This window comes from Amblyomma maculatum, chromosome 6, assembly GCF_055883805.1.
Source record: "Amblyomma maculatum isolate TAMU_Amacu chromosome 6, ASM5588380v1, whole genome shotgun sequence".
Lineage (NCBI taxonomy): Eukaryota > Metazoa > Arthropoda > Arachnida > Ixodida > Ixodidae > Amblyomma > Amblyomma maculatum.
Genome location: NC_139349.1, coordinates 132,750,424 through 132,777,151, shown reverse-complemented (window position 1 = coordinate 132,777,151; position 26,728 = coordinate 132,750,424). Strand labels below are relative to the sequence as shown.

General features: G+C 46.0%; 1 protein-coding gene across 3 annotated transcripts in view; it reads left to right on the top strand.

The window, feature by feature from the left end:
- Positions 1-26,728, top strand: part of LOC146186782 (disintegrin and metalloproteinase domain-containing protein 10-like) — a 208,318-nt gene that overhangs the window by 116,890 nt on the left and 64,700 nt on the right. For all 3 annotated transcript variants that reach the window (XM_084605735.1, XM_084605733.1, XM_084605734.1), the window contains exon 2: positions 24,210-24,342. In XM_084605735.1, coding sequence (XP_084461861.1) covers positions 24,210-24,342 — 133 coding nt within the window. The remainder of the gene's footprint in view (positions 1-24,209; positions 24,343-26,728) is intronic.

Below are 26,728 nucleotides of genomic sequence, written 5' to 3'. Positions count from 1 at the left end.
CAGGGCATGTAGTGAGAAGAGAGGATAACCGATGGCCGCTAAGGGTAACAAATTTGATTCCAAGGGAAAAAATCGTAGCATAGGGCGCCAGAAAATTAGGTGGGCGGATGATCTTAAGAATAACAGCTTGATGAGCAAGTTGATGCTGCATAGTACCCAGAACTGCGGCATAACGTGGGAGAAGCCTTCGCTTTGCAGTGGTTATAACTCGGCTGTTGATGATGATGACCATGCCATGCCATACCACACCGTTAAGCCATGCCATACCGTGTCATACTGTACTATACCATACCATGTCATGCAATAGCATGTCGTGTCACATCACACCATGCCATGCCTTGCCATACCATATCATACTGCATCATACTTTAGCATGCCATACCATACCATACTGTACTATACCATAACATGCCATGCAATGCCATATCATGCCATGCCATACCACACCATACCATACCGTGCCATACTATACTATACCATGCCGTACCATGTCATGCCATACGATATCCATACTGCACCATAAATTACCTTACCATACCATATAATACCGTAACATAGCATGCCATACCATGTCATGCCATGCCATACCACACCATACCATGACATCCCATATCATTTCCTACCACGTGATGCAAACCACGTCGTACCATGTCATACCACACTATATCATGTCATGCCATACGAAACCATATCATACCATGAAGCAGATGAAAGCTTCTGTTTTTGCTTTCACTTGCCGGCATTCTAAAGGGTGGAAGCGCACTTTACGGATCGGGCCTAGAGCGTAAATCTACTCTTATCCCGCGAGTTCACTCGGCTGGCCTCGCTGCTTAGCATTTGTTCTTACCTGCCGGCTCCTATACTTTCTTAAATACACTCTACTTCTCTGCTTAGGTCTATCCTCTGATGTTTGTCACGCAGACCGTGAAACATGAGTTCCCAGTATGAACAACTACTCCTGCATAGGTATCAAACGCAGAGAGGAAAAAACAAAATGACGACGCTTTAACTTGGGACAAGATGGAAAGCAAGCAAGGGTTATGTTTGCATCACAACAGCAGTTAACAAAGAACAGTCGCGGTTAGCATTCCAGTCATTATTAAAAGAAAACACAGTTATTACTGCACTAAGCCTTCCCCTATAAAACATGGTCTGATCTGTTTGAAAGTGTGACCTGTCAGTAGTTTCTGCTCCTAAAGCTTTCTTATTTTCCTAGTGCTGTTAGCTGGAATGCAATGAAATGACAGCTCTGTGCTCTTCCACCTCGATGATGTGCAAACATGTATCAGCAGTGCCGCCAAACTTTGCTGTTTTTTTTTTCTTTATCATGACGCTCCTATAGGACGACTTTGGAAAGTGCTTGTTGCGCAGCAACTGCAAGCACACCGCGCAAATTCTCCAGACAAGTTCTCCCCCGGCGGCGGGGTCACAGTGCGCCCGTAGTGTAGCCGCGATAGAGTTAAGATCGCCTATATTTTCATACAAAAACTATGTCAACAATCCCTGAATCCACCGGCAAGCAGTTGCAAAAAAGCAAGCACACTCCCCTGTACCCTGCCGATCCTTCTTAGGGAACTTCGCGGTGGCTCTTCAGCGCGGCGTCGATTTAAAAATAAAAAAAAAAATCCAATAGGAGGAGTCTTGCAAATCACGTGTCCCACTCGATGGTGAGGGAGGTTGCACGGCGTGCGAGGAGCGTTCCCGTGATCAAGGGTGAGCGTGCATTCCGCCTGAATAGGACGCAGGTGGCGCATTATGTGCACTGGAGGGAGGGAGGAGGGCGGGGGAGGGGGGGGGTGTCATGTGACCACAAACTTCCGCGTGTCTTTTGGGGGTGCTGCTAGTACCGCGGAACTAATCATGGCCCTTAGTCTACTGGCCAGGGATTGGTTCATTTCATGCAGCTACGAAATATTGCACGAATGCATAGCTGCATAACGCACTTAACCATAACAATGTTAGCCTTATTCCTTGTTTACCACAGGTCTCTTCATCATCCAACATTGGCAGCCCTGATCACTGTTTACCACAGGCCTCCCCGAGATGCACGGTTACTATGCCACCAAAATAGTATCTCTAGACAAGAACATCGGTCCCAGAAAACCAAGAAAAAAGTCGTCGTCCTTTCCTTACTACAGTTTCCGGTTGTGTGGCGCACAAGCTGCGGCGTACAGTTACCCTTGTCGATATACGCAGTACAAACATGTCGCTGTCGTTTGAACTAGCATTTGTGTCATTAAAAGTTCCCATACAGAATACGTACCGTAATGGCAGAAAATGTCTCTCGTGTTTTTCGACCTCGTTGTCGTTGGTTTACGAGTTAAAGCGAAAGCATTCTGCCAGGAGACGCGAGGGCGATCACGTTTGCAAATCAAAGAAGCAATCGTGCATAACTGAGCGACACTAGCCTGTTAGGCAGTAGGTGCTAATAATAATGCGATCCATAATATCGAACAAAATTACAAGGGTTGGTTTGGATAGCAACGAAAACAATAAGCTCCAAGGGCATCAAGGCCACGAAGAAGCGAAGTTGAATTAAAATGAGTAACCCACTGTGGGCAAAAATCGCTTAGTGCTATCGGTCTTTGCCTTTCAGGAAGTCATTACTTAAAGCGGTGCGTCCGGCCATTAAAAGATAACGTCGGCGATTATGCCGCAGTTCGAAGATTCAGGAAATAGAATTAATACATTATTACGGATAGAACTGAAAGCAGAAGCGTGCATGAATGTTGACCGGAAATCTATCCTTTAAATATAGTGAGGAAAACATGACGAAGCGCTTAAAGGCTGATGATATACAGGCCGGTAAAGCGGTGGCCGCCAGCCTACACATGGTTTATGCATAATTCATTTGTCATTCCGTGCGTATAGGACGGCATGAACATCGTCTGCGGCCAGGATGCGAAGCGCGCGCCTTCGAACAGGAGTCCGGTTACAGTGAAAGTGTCGCTGGAGGTCCACTGTAAGTGCGACAAGAGTGCCTATTTCACAATCCCATGAAAAGAACCAACAGCGGGTCAGTGAACGACAGGAAACGGTAGACGCCCGAGGGTGGCTGCTCCTCGCCCTACTGGGCTAGGACTGGTGTAGGCCACCACCGCTTGCGGCTGGGGCTAGCCTGCCACCGAATTTGAGCGCAGCTCTTTGGCGCCCGTTCCTGGGTTTTGCGTCGTCGTCGGCGTCGTCGGCCTCGTAACCATCTCCGCCCTCCTTTCATTCCCCCAGTTCGAGCCGGCGCTTCGGCAACCGGAGCCTCGCCAGAATAGGGGGGGGGGGGCGGTACACTCAGCGGCGAACGATGGGGGCAGGAGCGCGCGCAGCAACCGGAGAACACAAGGAAAGGAAGGGGGGGGGGCAGCGACTGATACCGCTGCCGCCGCTATAGCGAGTCAAGACAACGTGACTGCGTAGAACACCGTCACCGCCATGCAGAAAGAGGAGGAGAGGGCCCTCTTTTTTTGCGTGGCTGCAAGGGTGCTCTCCGGTTGCCGAAACGCCGGCTCGCTATCAGAGGATCACGGTGCGTACATCCCGTTCTCACTTGCTTCACTCGCTAGCGGCGTCAGCGGCATCAGTCAGTCGCTGCTATCTGTTCATCGCGCAACGTTCCTATGGACCCACGCGCTGCTTCCCGCAACCTCCCGACAACTGAATTGCTCTCTTCATTTCTCCGACCACAAAGCTTTGTTCATGACAGCTAAGAACTGTTAGTGGACTGTTTCTTGACGGAATACGCGTGAAAAAATTAAAAAAAAGTTATCTGTAATTGTACATACGTGTCTTGGTCGAAATCTTTGCCTCAGTCTATAGCTGATAAGCTCCGCTCAAATTTCGTATTAGGAAGTAACGTAATCGTGGGCAATTTTTATCTGTTGTCGGCCGTCATTGCACCCGTCATCGCTTAGGTGGTGGACGACGGCTGTTGCGACGTGCGTCTTTCTCTCCCCCTTCTTTTTCTTTCTTGTCTATTTCCCTTCGGTCCGCACGAGACAGCGGAGGTGGCTCAGCTACAGAGCCAGTAGCAGGCCCGGGCATTTTTTTTCTTCTTCCTTGAGTCGCAACAACAGTAGCGGGCTCGTGCAATTTATTTCCATTCTTCCTACATATATTATGGTGAGGCTACCCAAAAATAATATAAAATAATAGGCCTCTGCCGTCGCAACAACAACAACAGACGCAGGAAATGAACGGTGTGCGGAAGTAAACAGAAATGGCGCTCAGAAGGCAAACAATGCCGGCGCTATACATGTTTCAAGACAGTACAAGTATGCGAAGCTGGTACTCCCTCTATCTAGATCACCAACTGAATGCACCGCATAGAACAATGAACTCAACGGAAACACCACACCGAACACTCGCTCTGTTTCCAGTGGCGAACGGACCTGCAAGACCGGAATTGCTCGTTTGGTATAGGTTCTGCTCCACTGCAGTCTTGACATTACCTTTTTGGTTAACAATTAAAGGTCGCGCATTCTTATCGTTCTGTACAAGAAACAAGGCGCCCGCAGAAATAGCACCTTTTGGGAACCTAAGGAGCTGACGTCAACCGCACGCTCAGTGCGCTGCTCATTGGCTGTGTTTGCGACACACAAAGATGCGACAGGGAATTGCGTTTTGAAATAACAAGAACACACTGTTGCCTGATCATAGACTGGAGAACTTTGGCACAAACGTCTAAAATGACAGCTACAAGTAGTTAATTGTGAATATCGCTGGCTCTGTGAACTACACTATATTTCCAGGGCAAAGAGAATTTGCGTTTACGAATTCATGCTCAATATCATTAGCTGTATATTAACAAGTTTTACATGTAATCTTTAGCTGTACCAGAAGAATGAATTCGCATATTTTACTAGTTGCGACATTCGCCCTTATCATTATGGTGGATGTCGGTCAGCGCAACGTCTTCGAGAAAATCCCCACATACGGCGCGGATAGATATAGGCAGTCAAATTTGCACCCGCTGAATATGCATTATCTGATGCTCGCGTTCACTTAAGCTTGCTTTAAAATATGTTCATTTCGGCACAAGCCAGCCTTGCGTCCAGTTTGCCTACTACGAGGTTAAAGCATGTGAAATAAATCAAAGTACAGCTTCTTCATCCTAGGCTTCAATATATGTTATATACATACTGTAATCTAGATTTATATAATGGGAGGGGAATATTTTCTTTTTATAGTTTTTAACCGGCAGTCTTCTGAAGAAATTATGTTTTCGCGCTTGAAATTCACGAGATACATGAACCTGAGCGCTCCGCATAATTTTTTTTATATTTAGGCACCCTTAATCTCACAAATTAGCATTTTAAAAAATGAAGCCAGGCGCGCACCAGCCGCTGCCACTGGAGTGAGCGACTAGGGGGGGATAGGTCCGAAGTGCCCCTAGCGGTGGCAGAGAACGCAACCAGGTTAGAAGAGCTCCCATTGTATTCGTGATTACTGCGCAGGATGTACGAAAGAGCGTGACGCTTCCACTCAAATCCTGCAGTGATGGTGAAAAGTAGTTCTCATTTCAATTTGTAAGCAAAGATCACTTTGACATCACTAATTTAACATTACCTATCTATCTTAACTAGAGAGGAGTCAAGCTCAAAGCGGATAAAATTAAGGAACAAAATGTAGCGCATCAAGACAAGGACAGAGAAAGAAGACACACGCAGTGTTAACTTCCAACTAATATGTATTCAAGGAAGAAGGAATGGTTCTTATACAACCGCATATCACATGCGCCAAAAGAACATGCGTTAGCAAGTCGTAATAGTCAGATACTCAATATTTGCGTATCTGTACCAACCTTATTTTTCGATCATGTACCAACAAGCCCAAGTATCTACCCTTCTGGATAAATATAAGAAAATCAACGTGGCTTGGGAAGGGATCTGCGCGAACAGACGAAGTTATTAGTATTTTATAAATTTTTGTATCGGCATATACGAGACCAATACCTGCTATTCACAGGCAGAGCCATGGCGAACGTGTTGAATACCGAAAGAACGCTAAAACTTGGTCTGGTAGGCTAATGAGAGAGCATTGAAATTTTGCGACACAATGGTAGTGTGGGCTAGGGGGTTAACAGATGATTAACTTTGATAAACCCGATTAATACGCGCGAAAGGACTGTTTGCGATTATTTTGTTCGGCTGTTTAGCATTGGGAAACTGGTCAAGTATTAGGTAAAGCATTAAACGTCTTTATTGCACGACATGCAATTGGATACACCTTTATCGTCAGTTCAAATCTCTACCACAGGCTAGTCTCTAACTTAACTGACTTGCAGATGAGTGTTTAATGGGAAGCGAAATGTTATGACGTCCCACTTAAAGCTGCACGCATAGCAGTTGCGTCAGAATTTCGGTGTACAGGATAGAAATCTAGCGCCACATAGAAATTCGTTATAGATGCCGTGCGGGCAAATGATGCGCCAGAAGCGGTAAGGGGAGGTGTCCTGTCGCATGCCGTCGTCCCACTCACCGCTCGACAACGACTGGCTTTACAATCGCCATGGCGACAAGTGAGGCACAAGCAAGAGTTTTGGCCTGCTCTGACAATTAGGTGAGTGCTTTCGTACTGGTACCTTACTAGTTTTGTACAGTACATTTTGCTAATTAACTGCTTTTATTTTTATCTTTGGCTCAGCGAAGCAGGAAGAACATTTTGTTTCTATAAAAGATGGGTAGCTTTCGTTTGAAGCCGTACGGGTGCGCACAGGCGGACGCTAATGAATAATTTCCACCTTGTCTCAAATCTACTGCACCATCGGGGTTTCCCCTCAAACTATTGGGGACTACCATTTTTACACTGACTGTATAAGTAAATATTCCCTAGCAAAATGGTGGCACGTCTAAATTTTCGCACCGAAAAGAGTCAAATTCAATACTCAGTTATGATATTTTCAAAATTATTTGCGCAACCTTTCATTAAATGACGATGCTGACTTTATATTACTGATATCTGAAGCGTTTAGAAGAGCTTATATGAATTTGAGGCTTGTACTTCTAAAAAATTTCGCGTGTTTCTCAGTTTGTGTTTTCGTGGCTTTGGCTCATTCGAAGAAAGAAACACCACATGCAAACCACACGCAGTGTCGCCGACTCCGAGCGCTACCAAATACGCGACCGTGAAAATCCAATCTTCACTCATTCAGTTGCAGGCAAAAGCAAAATCCTTGTGCAAACAGACCGCGACGAGCAGCGCAGCCGGAGACAAAAGGGGGGGAAATGCTCGACTCCCCATCCGGGAGAGTGTATCCCGTGGGTTTGCGCACGGCCCCTCTCTTGAGGGCTCACGGGAGTGCGCGCCGGATTCGTTCGCTTCCGCCAGGAGTCGTGGTTGAAAGCGGTGGCGTCGGAAAATTGTGCGGCGAGTTGCGGGGGATCCATCGAGGCTTAGCGAAGCTCCCCGAAGAATTGCTTCACTCCCGCCGGAAGGAGAGCGGGCGACGAAGCCGCGAACGGGGATAGGGGAGAACAAGTGGAAGAACGCCAGGCGTATCGAGGGTGAGGCAGCTGCTGCTGCTATGCGCGACACGATGTCACTGCCACCGCCCGCGAGTGTGGCTTCAAAAGGCGCCGCATACGACATCGCTGGCTACGCGCACTAGAGAAGCCGCGCGGAAGCCTCAATGAATAGGTAATGCACCGTTTCTTTGCTCCCACCCCTTTCCCCGGATTCGTCAGCTTTGACTTCCCTTTTTTATTCCCTTTTATTTTACGTCTCCCGCTAGGAATTCGGGCGAAGAGCGCGTGGCAGACAACATTGCTTTCTGCATGCGACACTTCGCACTCCTGACGCAGCTCTCGTCTTTTACTTGCTTCCTCTCGCAAGTTCAGGACTATTGTCTGGTAGTGCTGGATTGCGTCGTTCAGTTTCGAGAGCGTGCGTGCGGCTGAAATACGACGCTGTCGCAATCCGGTTTGCCCGAGGCGAATATGCTGGAAGCGTGCTTCGCGAAAGGAAGCCATCGAGCGTGGGCGATTGATTGTCTCGAATCGGCTTTGCATGCTCTCATAACGGTATTAAACTCGCTCGTGCGGTTTGGGGGATTCACTTCCGCGCGGATCGTGACATGCCGGGAGAAAAAAAATTCGTTTTCGAGCGATCCGCGCGTGCACGATGGCAGGCTTTTTGAAGGGTCACCGATACCGGACGCTTTTGTTGTGACAAACAAGGAAGCGGCAGCTTCGAGGAAGGGAAGCATAACACTGACGCGTGCCTCCTGTCCCTCGCGTTGCGAAAGCTGCCTTGTTTACGTCTCGTGTTTTGGCGGACGTTGGAGAGATGTCAGCGCACCACGTGTACATTTCACATGATGCTCCCCTCTATAGTTGCTGAATCAAACTCGCTACATAGTACAGTAGCACAAGACCTTCAGAAGAAATGAACTGAGCTTTTTTTTTTTTTCCTAGCAACTATAGATTGTTCGGTTTAGCAACAGAAGGCACAGTGGAAATGGAAGTTAAAAATAAACCCTTTCCCGACACACAAACTGCAGAAATAGACGGAGAAAAGTACTTCGTGATTGCTGACTGAAAGAGAATGGGAGCGTGGAGTAGTTTCAGAGACAAGAGACAAAAAAAATGTATGAACGTCAAAAGTACTAGTTTGTGAAACCGGCGTTAGACGGAGAAACTTGTATTTCATTGTTCCGCCGTGTTTAGCCAGTAATTCATCCGTTTCCGCTACTCCTGGCGTCAAACTTGAAGCATACCGCTTTCTAGTTAGACAAGTTCTCGAGTATGCCTCTATAGTTTGGGACCCGTGCTACAATAAGGACATTATCAAACTAGAGCGCATCCAGCGCCTTTCAGCCAGATTTATTTTTTCTGATTACCGTTCAACATCTTCAGTCTCTAACATGCTGGGTAAGCTTAAGTTAGAACCCCTTAAAGTACGTCATCAGGTCTCTAGGCTGAAATTCTTTCACACGCTGTATAACAACAAATCTGGTTTGTCACGTGATACCTATATTTTTGCTGCACCCCAGAGATCTAGTAGACTGCACCACTCCAAAGTAGTACGCCCATATTTCGCCAGGACCAAACTTCACCAGAATGTATACTTTCCCCTCACAACACATCAGTGGAACCGTTTGTCTCTGTTTATTGTTGCTGTAATGAGAATATGTTTGCTGTACTATTATTGCAGAACATGTAATCCTTCTCCTGCTTGGGCAGCGCTGCTGCCTGCAGTATTTGGAAGTAAATAAATAAAAGTAGGCACTTTGTCATTTAAACATTGTAAACAATAGACGTAGGCCCACATTGATCTGTTCCTAGATTCCTTGATTGTCAGGTGTCTTTGAGAAAAGTGCTCGGGAATGCATAGCGAAATAATAATAATAAAAAAAGCTGTCTTTTCTTTCGGAATTAGCATTTGCTGCCCTCTGCCATTCAAGTGTGCCGAGTGTAAGGTTATAGAAGAAGAAAGAGGACTGATAAGAGAAAGTGGCTACCAAATCGGGAGATGACAAATATAATGTTGTATAAGAATAGGATTTGTAGGCCAGCAAAAATAGAAAAAAACGACAACAACAACACAGAGTGAGGCTACAGATGGGGCGTGCTGAAACGTTAAAAAAAGAAAAAGGAAATGCCTGAGTGGCAAATGCAGAGTGGACTAAGAGAATCTCTTAAGGAATATTTAGCTATTGATTAACAGCCGTTAAAGTGCCAAAAGCTGCAACGGCGTTTTGTTTTTGTCATAAAACTTGGTTTCAGCTTGTAATAGAAGTTTAAAAGCAAGAAGCGGTTAAAGAAAGACAGAGAGAGATCGGCCACCAAAATGCGTGCATCACACGTGACAGAGCGCTGCTTTAAATACATCGATGCGAGTCAACCTCAACCGAAACAAGCAGATAACGGAATTAAGACCGAAGGGAGCAGTGCGATCCGCTTTCCGTGAGAATGCAAATCCATTACAGCACACCTAGTGGCAACAAAATCCTGACATTTTACGGAAGGCACTCGAGACGTGATCCTGTCGCTGTACACGCGGCCTTTGCCAACCTGCTCGCATCTCCCTGCTTGGTGGAGGTAATTGGGGCAGACGGCGCAACACGTAGGCTCCCCAGCTAGGTGTACGTCGCCCTGAAGAGGACTAAGAGGACGTGGGACAGGCGTCGCACGCTAAAAGGCCCGAGACACTCTTGCGGCGATTGCGCGACGCGCTGGTCTGTCACTAACAGAGCGCCAAAAGACGACGCTGACGCGACGAAACAATACAGGGGAGAAAGGGAGAGCAAGGGAAGCAACGTAGCTGCCTCGTATCCCTGCAGCTAGGCTGGCTCCCTCGCCTTCGCGGAATACGTTGTCGTTGCAGCGAGGATGACGGACCGAACTCTTTTGGAAGAAAATGTGAAACATGCACGACACGACAAGCAGAAAAGAGGATCGAATTTTCGCTTGGGAGGGAGGAAGCAAGGGTGACTGCGAGGACGGGCCGGGAGTTTGTTTTTCTTTTTTCTCTTTTTATTCTTATTTACGGTACTTTCTTTCCGCTCGACGGAAGCGGCAAACATATCGCCCGCGCGCAGCTCGGAGAGTTGCCCTTCAGGGAGCTTATTCACGAGAGAGCAACAGAGTTTCGAGGCCCGCTTGGAAGAAGATGTCGATGAAGCCTCCCTTCCTCTTACCGCCCACGCTCACTGTATAGGACTCGCGCGGGAGGATGCATATACTCTTTCGAGTGCGAGCTGACAGCTTCCGCCGTAGGAGCTACTTGCCGTTGTTGTCAAACGAGATCCCTCTGGAATTTGGTTGTTTTGCTTGGAAACTGCGGAGACGCAGTTTACTTTGTAAGAGTCGACGAATGAATACGGACGGCATAGAGATGCAGACGGGAAAATAACAGGTTAGCAACCCAAACTGTTCCCTCCACTCCATCCGTGTTCCATCGTTCAACCTGGAGGGAAACATATTATGAATGCTAGTACACATGCATTGAAGCACACCAGCTAATCCAGAACCACGCCGTTCTAGAGCGCGGTTCTGCAGATTAGCCGAACCATTTAAAGAGCAGAAAACACGTGATACTCATTGCTGCGTTAGGACTTATACTTCATTGCCCGCTCATCCGATAGAAGCAGAGATTAATGAAGTGCCTTCTAGCACATATAACATAGTCTCGCCTCGGTGGTACAGTGGTTAGGGCGCTCGACTACTGTATCCAAGGATGTGGGGTCGAATCCCGGCCGCGGCGGCCGCTTTTAGATGGAAGCGAAAATGCAGGCACCCGCGTGCTGTACGGTGTCAGTGCACATTAAATATCTAAGGTGGTCGAAATTTCCGGAGTCCTCCACTACGGCGTCTCTCATAGCCTGAGTTGCTTTGGGACGTTAAGCCTCCAAAACCAGACCAAGCATAGAACACACAGAATTAGCATACTGTTATAAGTAAAGTGACTGCTTACGTCAGTAACCATACGGCATACACAGAAACCTCCACCTAAGCCACACGAGACTACTTTGCGGGGTGTTTATAATAGAAAAAAAAAAAATCCCGAGGAACATAGTGGGTAAAGTGCCCGACTCACTACTCACGTTTAGTGGGGTCGAATCCAGTCTAAAATTGATGGAAGTTTTATTTTGGTGTAATCAGTTTCTTTATAATTGCAAGTCATTTGAGACAGCCTGGAACTTTGAATTCGCATGGCATGTCACATTTTAACGACTTTAAATCTGATGGTTGTAGGAAGTTTTGAAATTCGCTCGCGAGGTGATGTGGCTGTGACGTCATGTCTGTCTACTACAACCAGAATTTTCGGTTCACGGCCAATGCTACCGACGACAACACCGGGTCGCGCTATAAAGTCGTACGCTATTCAAGCCTATATGTTCGGCTATACATATGAGGACGCTACTCCAAAGCATCCCAGTTTACAAGGCTTGTCGATGGCAAAAGGCAGCCGCTGGCCGCTGCCGCTCATTCTCGTGTACATGTATAAACGCAAAAGCGTGCTGTTTTGTTGATAATGTCAGGCCTTCTTTTTTTTTAATGTGTCGCTGGATGTCCACTTTCATTCCGGTGATGGCTGTTACGGGTGCCCGCAGACGTTCTTCGATTCGACTGCGGGGCCGAGTTTACGACGCGACTTCGTTATTTCTAATCGAGTTACTCCTATATGGCTGTTCGTGGTATCAAAGACCCATTACCACTGCCACAATGCATATTTAGATGGTTATACTACCTTCGTTCGTAACAAAAGAGCGTTCTTTATAATGCGACTCTTTTTACCAGTGGAATCGACTCTCTGTTACACATTCTTAAAAGATGTTGTAATTTAGTGATGACTACATTGTAAGTGCTAATGCTGAAAATACAGGAATGCGGGATGTCTATTTGGTCTATTTAACATGCTGGGAGACCAGAAGAATTAGCGTGGAATTAAAAGTTCAGGTAAGAAGACGTTTTTAACTTCCATTTTCAGTATGCGCATTGGGCGGAAGCTTTCACTAAGTGCGCCGGCTATGTAGTGGCGAACCCCTTTTGGACTCGAACAATGATCGGTGGCAGAGATGTACAATAATCGATGCTGCACGAAGAACATTAATTTTTCTGTGTACGCTCATGTCTCGCGACATACTGACCAACTGAACACACACGCGCGCATATACATGCACACCAAGGACACACTCTTTTTGTCCCCTGTAATAGCCTACGGGTAGGTCGATATAGCAGAAAGCATGTTTTTTCATGCATCGCTAGCGAATACGAAACACCGCGGTAGTCCAGATGATAGAGGAAAGCCACTTCCGTGTGCCGTCTTTGCATTACAAGGTGGGGAAGCTATAGCCATTAATTTCAGCTTCACTGTGGACGAACCGTATGAAAACACCAGTAAAATGATCAATTCGCTTTATTTACAGGTCTGTGTTTTCGCAGAAATCGCTGCCGCGGTGCAAAGTGCGTAATGGTGCACGCAGCAGCGGACCAGAAGTTCAGGCACAAGATCGACCTTAACCATTTTTTGCTTCGTCAACCAAACACCAGAGCTTAAAAAAAAAAAAATCCAAGCAAGTAGTGAGCAAATATAGTCATCAACTCCATTCTGAACGTAAGGACGCCTCACAAAGCGTTTTGCTACGCTTTTTATGCATGAGTTAGGATTTTTTCGTGCCGAAGATAAGCCTCGACTCCCATTTCATTAGCGCAGTGTCGTGTCCATTGAACGATCGTTAGTATAATTTGAAGCATCTGGAAGATTTTAAGAAACTTCGCTCCGCCTAGCAACAAACTATGCAGAGCTCAGGCAGTCGTCTGGATGCAGTTAGAAGCAAACACATACCCGAACGCGCTGCAGTTAACAGGAGTTTCCCAGAAATATGTAACACCATTGAGTGCAAGGTCTGCAAGGCAAGCGTATAGCCACAATTAAACACATATACTCTGGGAGTGTAAGACACAAGTGACTGGTGTTAATCCCGAAACCCTCTCGTCGAGGTAGTCCGCCGCTCTGCGCAGCTAAAGCCTCCACGACCACCTCTGGGCCGTTCAGCAGGCCGTCGAGGCGGCGAAGAGACGAGAGAGAGATTTAGCTTACCGTGATCCGCCACCGCGCGTTCTACTGCGCATGCCCAGATCCCCTGACACCGACAGATGGCGCCACATACTGGATGTCGGCCCTTAGACCTGACACGTCGGGGCCAATCAGCGTGTGCGCCCCGCCCACGCGCGGTAGAGAGTCACGGTGGCGGATCGCGGATCACGGTAAGCTAAATCTCTGTAAGATTTCGGCGTTCCTACGCGGGAGACATAGGCCCGGTCGCGCTAAGCCCTGCTGAACACTAAAAACACTAAATAAAGTTATTACTGCATGACGTGGTATCCTATAGGTGGGAGATGTATTTTTACCGCTGAATGCGTAGAAGTGAACACATTGTAGGGTGCCTTGCATGCTCCTTGATCCGCTGAAGTCCGCTGGGGTTGCTAGGCGAGAGAGGCTTCATTTACGGTATTTTTTACGGACGGAAACTACACTCTTCGCGTACTAAAAAGTGGTTCGGTGTGATTACAAAGCTGAAAATTTAGAGACACCGATCGCAGACCCGTAATGACCCCACTGCACCAAAGTTGGAAGCTGCGAAATTAGGATTTATGGTTTGTTCCCGTGGTTTTTGAGGACTGGGTTAGATTTCAGAAACCATATTTCCTCTTCATTTACGCCGTCTTGCGTCGCGTGCTTGTGTTATTACAAGTATCCGCAGTGATAATAAATTGATTTATTATCTTTAATGCTCGTCTCGTTTCTGGCCCACTGCAAACGTGCCATTACAAAAAACAATATGTCGCGTATTCGTGTAATCAAGGGACTCAAGTGTCTCCATAGTATAGATAAAATTTCTAAAATATTAGCCTTCATTTCTTTTGGAATTATATTGCCGCATGTCAAATTGTCCATTGCGACTTTCTCCTCTTCATATCATTAGCATCGGTATCATGGTAATCAGCCGAAAGCGCCCTCTGCAAGGCAAAGCTTTCCCGCAATCCAGGGTGCTTTATATCAGCCTCTGTCCTCACTCTATGCCACCCCCTGCTATGTTCACATTCTCTTCCAGTTTAACCTGTTGCCGTTACTAAAAGCAATTCGAGTAGAAACGTTGGTGTCTTCGAGAATGCTGCTGCTGCAGACCCATATGTGCTAGTAAACAAACAAACAAACAAGCAAACAAACAAAACCTGATTTGCGCTGATTTTGGCACAAGCTTCATCTCCTCCACTCCATCGTACCTCGACGCTATTAAACAGTCAAAGCGCAGAGCGATACGCTTCTACGGGGCGCCACTGTGTGTGCTCAGGCAGGTCGCCCCGAGGGCACCAGAAGAACCGGTGCTTGTAAGCTGGGCGTGAGCATAACGCGTCGAGACCAACCAGCGCGGGCGCATTGGTGGTGTGCGGATCGAAGATTGCACTATGCTTTATTTCTACACGCCTTTCAACGCCGCTGAGAAGTCACTGAACTTCGTTTTTTTTTTGGATTGCCCGAATGTCTGTAACGTGGGTGCCTAAAATAAAAACAAAATAGCAGAGATTTAGCACTTTATTCAACGAAAGCTTCACAACATGGTTGCGTTCTGTCAAATAGCCGTGTGCGCTGAGACACGGTCTCCATCGGTTCTTCCAGCGAAGTGACCGATGCTGTCGAGGCCATTGGATCGGCCGCGGCTGCTTCTTGGCCGTTGTTCCGGTGTTTCAGCAGCCCGTTTTGCGTTTTTGGCCACTCTATCTTTCGCCTCACCATTGCAGAATGCTAATCGCACGGCCTTCTTCGTTGTCTCCCATCGCTGACTGAATCAAAGCGTGATTGCTCCACACTCATATACCGCAGTTGCAGTTGACGTCACTGTTTGCATCGCATGATGGCGCGGTGTGATGTCAATCTTGTGGCCAATCATCAAGCTTCGTCCCATTCATCACCCTCGCAAACCATGTTTGAATGGTCACACTAAAAGTCAAAGTTCACTCAAAGGTCATCCAATGTCAAATGTCAAAGGGTCGAGGTCATGACCTTGTGGTGCGACACCAAGGTGGTAAGGTCAAATTATGAGACCCGTGAACCGCGGCTCTACCAAGCGTAGTTAAGTTCAAAACAATTATTTGTTCTGATTTTGCATTACCTCTTAGCCGGGTAAACGAGCGAGAGGTGGATAAAAGCGAATTAGCGAGCGCTAGTTAATTTTAACGAGAAACAGAGAAACAGTAACAGGAACGAGGAGCAAGACAAAATACTTATAGTAGGTTTTTCCTGCTTGCAAGTCTAATCCTTTTAACTTCAGCTTTACATGCTGCATCTACCCATATAGCTGGGCGTAAAGCGGCCAGAAAGGAAGCAACAAAAATCAAAGTTCTGCTGACTAGAATAATGCGCTGTCCAGTTTTATTTAAATTTTTTGTTCAACGCAGTTTTCGCTCTGTTTATTGCGCCTGTACACTGTTAAAACAGTTGTGCTCGGTGTATCGTGTTATCGCAGTTCAGCCAAGTTGCATAAAGTGCTATATCCTGTCCAAAGCCACACGAGAGGTAAAGATCGAACCGGGGCGCCATCAATCGATTGTTCTGGTACTCCCTCCAAATTTATTCCACTTCTTTCTCCTTTTTTTTTTTCTCCAGTTTCAGGCTGGAATGAAAAGGTTGACATCGCTTTTCAGCCAGATCCAGGTTATTGATCGGTGCCTTTAATTCGGAGTGCCAAACCGAGACTTTGTTTTCGTAATCACTCGAAAAATGCCGTGCCAGTGGAAAGTTTGTCCTAAGAAGCGGCATGTGTTAGTGATGCACTTTACTCTCATGTATGCAAACGCAGGGTAACATATGCAGCGAATATTGTAGCTCGGACCAGAATTGCATGCACTCGTGCGCTCGTGGCTTGCAAAATACGGCGGGAAGCAAGGGTGGCAGAGGTTGCCCCCCTCGAGTAATAAAAATCGAACGTTTTGCATAATGCACATTGCCTCCTGGGAAAATTTTTTCTCCACAGCGAAAAAAAAAAAAAAAAAATAGACGACGCTGTGGACAGAAAGGAGATACAGACGCGGAAACACTGCACTTTTTTCCGCGTTTTGCCTTCTGTGTACTTCGTATCTATTTGCGTTTTAGCGAAGAAAAAATTAGCTCTTCAGACCGTACCGCATTTACATTATCCAGTGCAAGAATGCGCGTATGCTGTCCAGTGCTTTACGTCATACATACATATGGAACAGCACAAGGAAAGTTGTCATTAAGGAAAAATTAGCGGTCGAATTCGTGCGATACATAGTATACCCCCTGTAAGAATGCATGCATGCTGTCCAATGTTTTACCTCATGCATATGGAACAGCAAAAGGAAGGTTGCTTCCAAGATAGCCTTCATGCAGCAATTTTATTGCGACTCTTGTGAGCAGCCAGCAATTATGTACCGTGTACAGCATGTCTGCTTGTGTCATGTGTGGCAGGCGAGGTGGGTCTGGAGATTGAAAGAGAACTCTATAGCGTTGACACATGCATATGCATATACATGTTATGCGCCCGATGAGCCACCCAGACGCTCAAGGACAATTGCAATTTCGTAGACAGAAAAGCGACGTTTAAGGCAGGTACAAGCGCATACGCGAACACCTGTGAGGGAAGCTACGAACGCGTGCTCAAACGCAGCTAGAGGAAGCATAGCAAATAAACAAAGAAAAACTTAAATTAAGAGACGCGTTCAAAAGCCATAAAATGCCGCACCGTATGCTAGGAATCGCTGATTATCTGTTGAAGACGCTCTGCATTCATAAGCGTATAGAATTCATGTTGTACGGTATAGTTATTTTTGCTACCCTTGTGTTTTCCGCAGAGTACGAAATTAGGTTCAATATTAGCAACGCTGTTTTTCGTTATGTTGGCACTAATTGTGAAGTAAGTATTACATAAGGCAGTGCACTATGGATAAGCTTCTATTACCTGTATACAGACAACAGGGTTATGTTTGGTGTATGTACTGCTGCATCAATCGCTCGACCGTAGGTGGTTTGTGCGACATGCCTACTGTTTAATTATTTTCTTTCAACTCCTTTCTGTCTGCACGCTGCAGCAAGGTGAATAGAAAAAGAGCCGAAAAATTAGCCTTTAAATGCATTCCTGCGTTAACACAGTCCTTTCTACTCGTCTAATTACTAGCGGTTTTCGGGTGGTTAGGAGTTAATCGGCACCTAGAGCCATGTAGCAACTGTAACCTGGAACCAGCAGCGGCGGTAGAAACCAAACATTCGGTGTGAACTCTGCAGAAGGCGGACAACATGGTGCCCGCGAGTGAGAGAGTAAGGCATGTATTGGCCCTGACCACCACCGGTGGAGCGGATGCGAGGAAAGATGGGTTCAGCTCGTTGTGCGCGGGGGAGTAGGGGAAAAGAGTCGGCCGCGATAAGGGCATCCCCGTGTTCCGGATGACCGGCCACTTCATCTTACTTCCGACTCGCGGTCCACCGAGGGACTCCCGACTCGGAAGCACGACCCCCGTGAGCTGGAAATGGCCGCCGTGTTTCTGCGTATCGTTGTAGCCGCAGTCTCGGTTTCACCACTCGTTCCGGTCCTCTCTAGCTGCGCGTAGAGAGGAAGCGAATAGCCACAGTCAGCGCAATGTTCGTTTTTTATCTGTTTGCCAAGGCACCAGTGCTTGTTTGCCTTGCCTTTTTTTTTGTCTTGTTTTACTTCGTCCTATATTCTCCGCGCGTTGTCCGAATGGGTCTCAGGTTGCCTTGTGTAACGCCAAGTTCGCGTGGCTCACGGATCACTGCGAATTCCAGGAGCCAACAGCGGGCGCGGAATTTGTTTCTAGTACGAGGTTTGCTCTTTTGCGCGTGTGTGTGTATTTCGTGCATGACTGTCCGGGTTTACGAATGCGCGATGCCCAACAACACGAATATTGGTATTTGTCGCAACCTTGACTGGTGTAGGTATGAGATAGATTTAATATCGGCGTAGAATATTGAACAACACGCTAACCAACCCTCACAGCGTTTTTTTTTTTTTTTTTTTTTTTTTTTTTTTTTTTTTTGGTGGGACATGTACAGATCAGAGGATACGCTGAAACTTTTCGCCTATGTTCGTTTAACTTCACCCGTCGGTCCTTCGCCGTGTTATTTCCCTGCTCTGAAGCCGAGATCATCCGCAGCGCGCCAGCAACGAGCTCATTTATCGCGTAGTAATTCAGGCTAATATTTCAGCTCTCCATCTCATTTAAGGAAAACAGGCCACTCGGTGATTTATTCCGCTCGTACGCTTCTCTGGTAGCGTTTTGTGTCTGCGCAGATGTGGAATTCGAAGGAAGAATATAGATTCGGTGAGCAGATGGACTCAAAGCTATAGCTCCTCTTCATTTTCATCACCGACCACGGGAGGCGGCTTTGTGGCAATCCATTCAACATCTAGGGCTGAAAGCTCATGTTTAGGCAATATTTAATGGCATCAACGCAGTTTAGAGACTGCTGTTCGATTTGACAGCACCGGATCTGGAATTTCAGCGAGAACTGTTGCGATGTCATCGTTGTTTCCTGCCAAACTGACCAATTGGATTATGTTTGTGTACTTTAATATCATATTCTGTGATCTGCAAAGCACCACGCTTTGTGAAATTGTCTCCTTCGCGTTTAACATATCTTCGCTAAATTCATAAGGTGCGACAATCAAAAAGCAGCAACGCCGAATGGCTGTACTGCAACATTCACGCACAGCATTTAGCGGGTATGAATATGATAAACTAAAGATCATTTAAGGAACATTTCGCGTTTATGGCGTACTGGAGCAAATTATAATCGTACTGCCCGCAAAAGGAGTCAGATGCTGCAGCATCACGCGTTGACTCCCGTATTAGAAAACAAGTGCGAAAAGAGTGCCTCTGCGATGCTAACCAATGAATATTTCCTTTTAATACAAAAGCTCGGCCCGCTCTTGGTCTGAATTGCATGCTTGTTCTGCAGGGGAGCCCCGAATCTTGTTCTTCGTTGTCCTATACAGCACTCCCACAAACACTCCTGTAAGCACCAGCGGATCCCGCGCTGCCGCACGAAGAATTGCGAAGTAATGCAAAAACACACCTCGGATTCAAGCAAAAGACCGTCGCCCAATCAACGCGGTTATTAGAGAATGTTTGCACCGTCAGGCCAGGAAGACAAACACGGCTGCTTTGCCCTGTCACCGCGATAAAAACAAAGCATTTAGAAAGCAAGCGAGCAAACAACGCGCAGAACCAGAGATTAAAAAAGAAAAAAAAAAAAAGAAAAGCCGCGGGTCGCTAGACAGCGCCCTACAAAACAATGATGACGATGACGTGGAGGAGAAAGCCACTGAAAAGAGATCCAACAAAAGCGTCGCGCGCGCGTATGGAATAAGCAGAGTAAAATGAAGGCCGCCAGAGTGAACTCCCATTTTATATAAGAAATTAGTCGTGCGCGCGAAGTCGTGCTTTCTCGACCTCCCTTCCACCCACCCGCTTCTTTTCTCTTTCCACCGGCACCTCAGTTTGCTTTTGTTCTCCCGGCGAATAAGAGAACCTCCAGCCCGTGCTTTTAATCCCGCTCTGTTGCGACGTGCTTCTTGCTCTGCTGATTGGCCCGCGGTTGCCGAGGCGTGCTGCGCCCGTTTCACCTTCCATTCCTGCCGCTGGCTGCGCGCTTCTTTCGGGAAACACAACGCGTGCTCGCAATTAAGGTTTAGGCCCCGGCTTGCACGGCAGAGTTCGCCCCCTTAGGGGAAAGCGGGAGCGGGGAGGTTGGGGCGCGGGGAAAGGGGAATTCTTCGGTCAAAGGCCTTTCTAACACGCTCTCTCTCTCTTTTTTTTTTTTTTTTAATCGCTCTGCATTGAAAAGCAAGGGGCAATGCGAGAACGTGCGCATCTGCTTTCAAAATCGCGGACAAAGGCGCCACAAGTTGTCGAGAAAGTTGTTTCTTTGTGGAGTTCACTTTGTTTTCTGCCTTCCTGCTTTTTACTGCGCATGCGTGTCCTGTGCTTTCGTATTTTCGCGTCAGCTCAGTCCTTGCTTCTCGGACACTCGCTTTGGTGGTTATATCGCATTCCACTACTGTGCTCAATGTCGCGGAACCGAGTTCCATCCGCGGTGGCCCTATTTCGGTCAAAGCGAAATGCTAACGCGCATCTCGTTTGTGGCTTTTGCTGTACTTGACTTTTTCTTGTATTTTATCGTTTTTCGCAATATAGATCTCATGAACTATAAGAAACCCGACAGACCATAGTAGTGTGCGAGTTAAATGCATGCCAAGATCCCGAAATGAAGTCAAAGCTGAGTATCAAAGCATTGTGTGCCTTCAGGGTGTTAATATTCGTGTGCCGTGTACGCCCCGCACTGTGTTTCACTGATTAGGGTATTTCACTTCATTTCATTTATTTTTTCCTTAAAGGCCAGATGGCATTACATAAGGGGGGAGCAAACTCAATACACAATGCGAACAATGCTGAGCCTGAGGACGCAATCCCGGTCGCGGCGGCTGCATTTTGATGGACGGCAAACGTAAGGCGCCTGTGCGCTATGTGATGTCACTGCACGTTCATGAACCTCCCCGGAAGTCAAAATTAATCCGCAGCTCTCCACTGTAGGGGTCCTCATAGCACCATCAGATTTGAAACTGTTAAACACCATATACCGCGTACAAGTGCTCAAACCGTACCAGCGCCGGAACAGTATAGGGTACCGTGCCGCATCTTAACGTGCCCCTTATATTCTGTCTGCCTCGGTATAGGCTACAGTGTTTGTAGAGTGAGCTCTTGGCAGTGGGTTGGAACTGAACTAAGCAGTCGCAAGTCCGATTGTGGACGAGTTCCTTATCGCTATATAGTCATGTCTTAGTGCCACAGACAATCAAACGAATAGCGTTTCTCTATAGGGGAGAGTCATACTTTATTGCGCCTGCATAAATATGTGAAAAATTAAAAGCTCCTACAACGAGTAATATTATAATAGGCACAATGTTTCGCACATTCAGAGACCAACAGAATATGGGGGACGAGAACAGGATGCGTATACTGCCCCGCTACACGTACGTGAGAATTGGAAGGAAATATTTTATTATTGAAAGGAAAGGTTTAGATAGGGGTTGTTAAGGTGGTCAGCACGTGCCTCATAGACCATGAAGATGATGTGCGCATCCCGTTTTCGTCGCGAATTCTGCTTGTGGCGATGGCAACCGAACAGGTAAAAAGACGGAAGAAGGCTTCTGAAGAAACTTTTGTGTTCAATATTCTTCTGTCAGCAAGTAGAAAATATCTTGGCGACAACAGCAAGAGTACACGCATGTGACATCGAAGTCTGTTTCTCTTAGGTGCGCTGAGCGCCAATTTTAAGGCCAACATTCGAGATAAGTAGCTATCACAACTATCTCGTATATGGTGAAAGCAGTTGTGGATGGAAATTACAGGTAAATCTCGTCGCTTCTGACAAAGCTACAATGTGATCAAACCTTATGCCAGCAGCTTTGAAAAAAAGCTGGCGATTTCTGGCGTCGCATATAGTCCATCACATGCACAATAAAGAACACTAGAAGACGTCCACACCAGTGATGCAGGCACTGATAACTGGCAGTTTATTTCTGCTATGGAGGAAAAGAGGACGCTTCAGGACTTGGCACAGAAAGCTGCATATGCTTTTTCAGGACAATAGGGGAATAAGGTAGGCGTGTTCCTCTCCATAATTTCGTTTTTGTTGGTGTTATCGACAAGTTTTTTGTTTTCATTTTTCACTCAAATATTTAGCTCTTCAAGTTTTCTCCTTAAGGCTCTTTCTTAAGTTCAAGAATGCTTTGTTTTCGTTTATTTCTTTAGTCCTGGAACGTTTTCAAATCTTTATTCTTATCTGAAATAAATCGCCAGTAGGTAACATGCGCATCACTGGTGTGTACGTATGTCAGTGTTCTCTCTTGTGTAAGTGATTGGCTAGACAGCGCCACAACTCGTCAGCTTTGTGCAACCAACTAGTTTGGTTTGGTTTGCACTGGTTAACATCCCAAAGCGACTCAGGCTATGAGAGACGCCGTAGTGAAGGACTCCAGAAACTTCGACCACCTGGGATTCTTTAACATGCACTAACTTCGCACAGCACACGGAAGCCACTTCGTTTCGCCTCCCACCTCCTCAGTGATGCTTTGGTTAAGATGCCCGACTACTGTGCCGGATTACCCGGGTTCGATCCTGACCGCTGTCGGCTGCGTTTCGATGGGAGCAACCAATTAGCCCTCAAATAAGTTTTAACCGGACTTTCAACAAAACATCATACATAGAAATATCTCAAAGCTTCACGGCATTATATCAGTGGCGAACGGTGAAGTGGCGCCAGGAGCGCGTGCAGCTAGACCAGCGGGCTGGACCGGCTGCGGAGCTTGTTACGAGGGACAACGGCGACGCCGATGGCGACGACACGAAACACAGACACGGGCGCCAAAGAGCTGCGCTCTAAAACTTCGATATGCTACATAAGCTATACATAAAATTCTTGCGTGAGGGTAAGTTGCTATGCAATTTTTATCAGCATTATGGGCTTTTCTTACCCTCAGTGGGCCGCTTTGATGAATTTCTGTAAAATCACTAAATTAAGGGTGAGGTTGCATCCGAAAAATGCGATGTATAAAGAATTATTCTATAGCTTTGTAGCAATAAGTAATGCCTTTGCATTTGTTTCTACTTATATTTCCCCGTTCAGCTGATCTGCATGTCGAAATTAACATTCTCCTTCCCGAAAACGTGGCCCACCTCCGGTTAATCACCCCTCCACAGACGGAGAGCAGCGAGTGCTGGCCGGCGAGAATAAATGATTTAGCCCATAGCGCAGACGTCTAATCGGCCTGGGCTGTCAAGAGTCCCTTGAATGCCGAAGCATTTCTACTATGCGCCGCCTTCTATAGATGAGCAGAAAAGCAGAAAATCACTTAGAACAAAAGTAAAGAGGAAGATAGGTTAAAAAAGTTAAAACAGCGCGGTTATGATGTGGGGGAAAACACTGACGTCTTTTGATATCATTACGCAATGCGAGGATAAAGAAGAATGCAAGAGAAGTGAAGAGAATAACGCGAATCTCTTTCCGAATTATACCTACTAATTATATTTGACGTTTTAAAATATTCTTCTTTTATTGATTGCTATTCCTATCACCTCGAAATTTTCGCAAATTATTCTGTCAATACTAATTCCTAGTTAAGAAGGTATACATCATACAATCTAAGTCAGGATCAGGAAGAACTGATCTTGTGGCTAATGGACAACATAAAAAACCGGAGTTTGCTTCGGTTTCGAAGAAAATATACTACATGACTTGATTTAAGCCAAAGACAGCCCCACTGTATGCCACATTAGAAGTCTTCGAATAAAAAAAAAATGTATTCAATTCTTACACATGCACTGGACTCAGACAAATCGCCCACTTTGGGTATGTGCTATATGTACAGAGGGGAGAAAAAAAAAGAATCCCCTGTGATGGGTATGTGCCATTTGTTTTAAGAATAAGATTAAAAACCGCAACAACCAAAACGGTATCGGGTCTGTATGTTGCTATATGCAAGGCGTTGAACTTGTGTTCAGTACGTCACCCATACCGCAGCTATCCTCATTTGCGCAGAGCACGGGGTTTCCTCCCTGCGAACAGTGCCCGGATGTTTGCGGCATAGTTGCTACTCAGCTCTGTACAAAGTAACTGCATCCATCTTAAATTTCCGCGACCATTTACGTATTTTTCCGCTTCTGTCTCTTCAACAGGTGTGGTGCTAAGCGAGCATATCCGCCACTTCGAACCCCTGTTTTTCAACCACCACTCCTTCCGGGACCAGCACCACCGCAGTAAAAGGTCGCCCAAGTTGGATATCCGCCTGGAGTTCGCCGCGCACAACCGGTGAGAATCAATCAATCAATCAATCAATCAATCAATCAATCAATCAATCAATCAATCAATCAATCAATCAATCAATCAATCAATCAATCAATCAATCAATCAATCAATCAATCAATCAGTCAGTCAGTCAGTCAGTCAGTCAGTCAGTCAGTCAGTCAGTCAGTCAGTCAATCGATCGATCAATCGATCAATAAATCGAGGAAGGATGGAAAAAAAAAAACTAGCATAAAGCCTTGTTTTTAGAGTACATCATCTGAACGTTTTCCACCGAATTGTTTCTGTTCCCATGTTACAATGCCTGTAAGGGGCCAGGGGAAGAGGGGACGACCACTTCTCACTACAAATGCTCCTCGGCATCAAAGTGCAGCGTACACTTGAAAACAAGCAATGATTAGAATCCGTTGCATAATAAAACTTATGGGGCTTGCGTGATTTTGTTGAAATCCTGTAAAGATACTTGGGGCTTTTTTGTTTGAGCTAGCTCACACCTTCAGATGTAAACACGTGCCCATAACTGGGATGAACAAAATATTTGGTTAGTAAACGGAGCCGATTTTGGTGACGGGGATCTAAAGATGGAGCAGGCATCGTTTTATGAATTATTGTAAGGGTAACTCGCTGGTATTAAGAGACAGAAGGTAGACGTGCATTGTGCGTATTTAGGATCAGTCTTCTCTGCCGTGAGCAAGCACAGGACATTTGGGTTTCTTTTTTTTTTACTCCATATTTTTTTTTATTTCAACTGAATGTAATTTTTGTTACGCATCACAATATCTTAACGCAACCACGACGTCATTTCTGTCTTGTTCTTTTAGCGATATTTAGTAAGATAGGAAACTGCTGTGAATGCGCACTGACTCAGCTAAGTATCCTAGATTCTGTTTAGCTAAATGGGCGGAAAAATCAGCTGTCTTCAATTTCTTGCTTTTCAAATAATGTATCTAATCTAACAAAATGAATTTTGAATACAATAATAGGGATCACATGCTTTTTAGTCAGCACCAGTGTCACGCGTATTTTTTCACATACGAAGCTCCACCAGATACGCTGTGACGGGGGCGCTGCGATCTTCCACTTTCGAACATGTCTATGTTCGCGTGTATCCTAATCTCGGAAGTGTTCATGGGTGCCAGACTAGTGCGTAGTGACGGATATATAATATCTGTTGACTGTTAATTGGCTCGACTATGTATATAGTGAGCTCTTTTATTTTTTAGCTTTACCATGCTAACATGATTACAGAAGTCTTGCGGAACAAGACACAGGGAATAATACGTCAGTAATAAGTAATAAAACAACGGGCTACTCCTGAATTCAATAAATTCGTCACAGTCTCACCTGTCCAGGATTTGTAGAACCCGGAACCAAGCATAAATAATCTTTTGCCAAACCTGGATGAACGCAAGTCTCCTTATCTCGATAGCTGGTCAAATGCATGCTTAAAGATATTCGCTGGATGGACTTCTAAAATCCTTGCTAATATATTTAATGCTTCTGTTCAAAGGAATGATTGGAAGGAGCCTATACCGAACCTTATATTAATCAAGGTGACCAAACGATTTCAGCAATATATTTCAAAAGTATGTCACTGTTTTTCTAGAAACGCACAACATTCTTTCTTCGGCATAACGCGGTTAAGGACTTGGTTTGTCCACCGTAACCCAACTTGTGGGAAGAGTGCATGATTCTGCCTCAACTATTAATGATTGATCGCAGAAAAAATTATGCAATGTTTTCCGACTTCGCGAAAGCGTTCAGTCGGGGAGCGCATTTCCTCGTCAAGCCTTTTTTAGGCTTGTTAGTTGAGACCTTAACATCTCTGCTATGTTGAAATAAAGATGACTTGACTCGAGTTGGATTTTTCAATCTACACTGATGAACAAACTTCGGGCAACTCTGTTTTAGGCTTGCGGCCGTTCTTAATCTCATAGATCATGTTGTAGAGGAGCATAACATAAAAATGGGCTTTAAGCCGATGACCTGCATGCTGTAATCCGTGGTGAACTCCATACCTAATAGGCAAAAGCAATATAAAACCGGAGATCCCGGTACACTAGCTCAACACATGGGAGATGACAGTTAACTGCCAGAAAAGTGTTGTGGTGTAGGCATGTGGCCAATATAGAAAGGGTAGAGTGCCTCATGTTTCTGAACATCCTTGGTCTGCACGCATGGGAATACCGGAATGAAAACATGACGGCCACAGTGCTGTGGCCGTAATGCTTCTATTGTGTCGAAGAGCGCGATGGCAAAATTACATTATCACAAAAGGACGTTGAAGGAGTCTTCAGTTAGCACAAAACTACTAACGTTTAAATCTTACTCTGCCCATACCTGATTACGATAACGTGATATGGGGCACACTCACAGGTGTAAGCCTTCATGA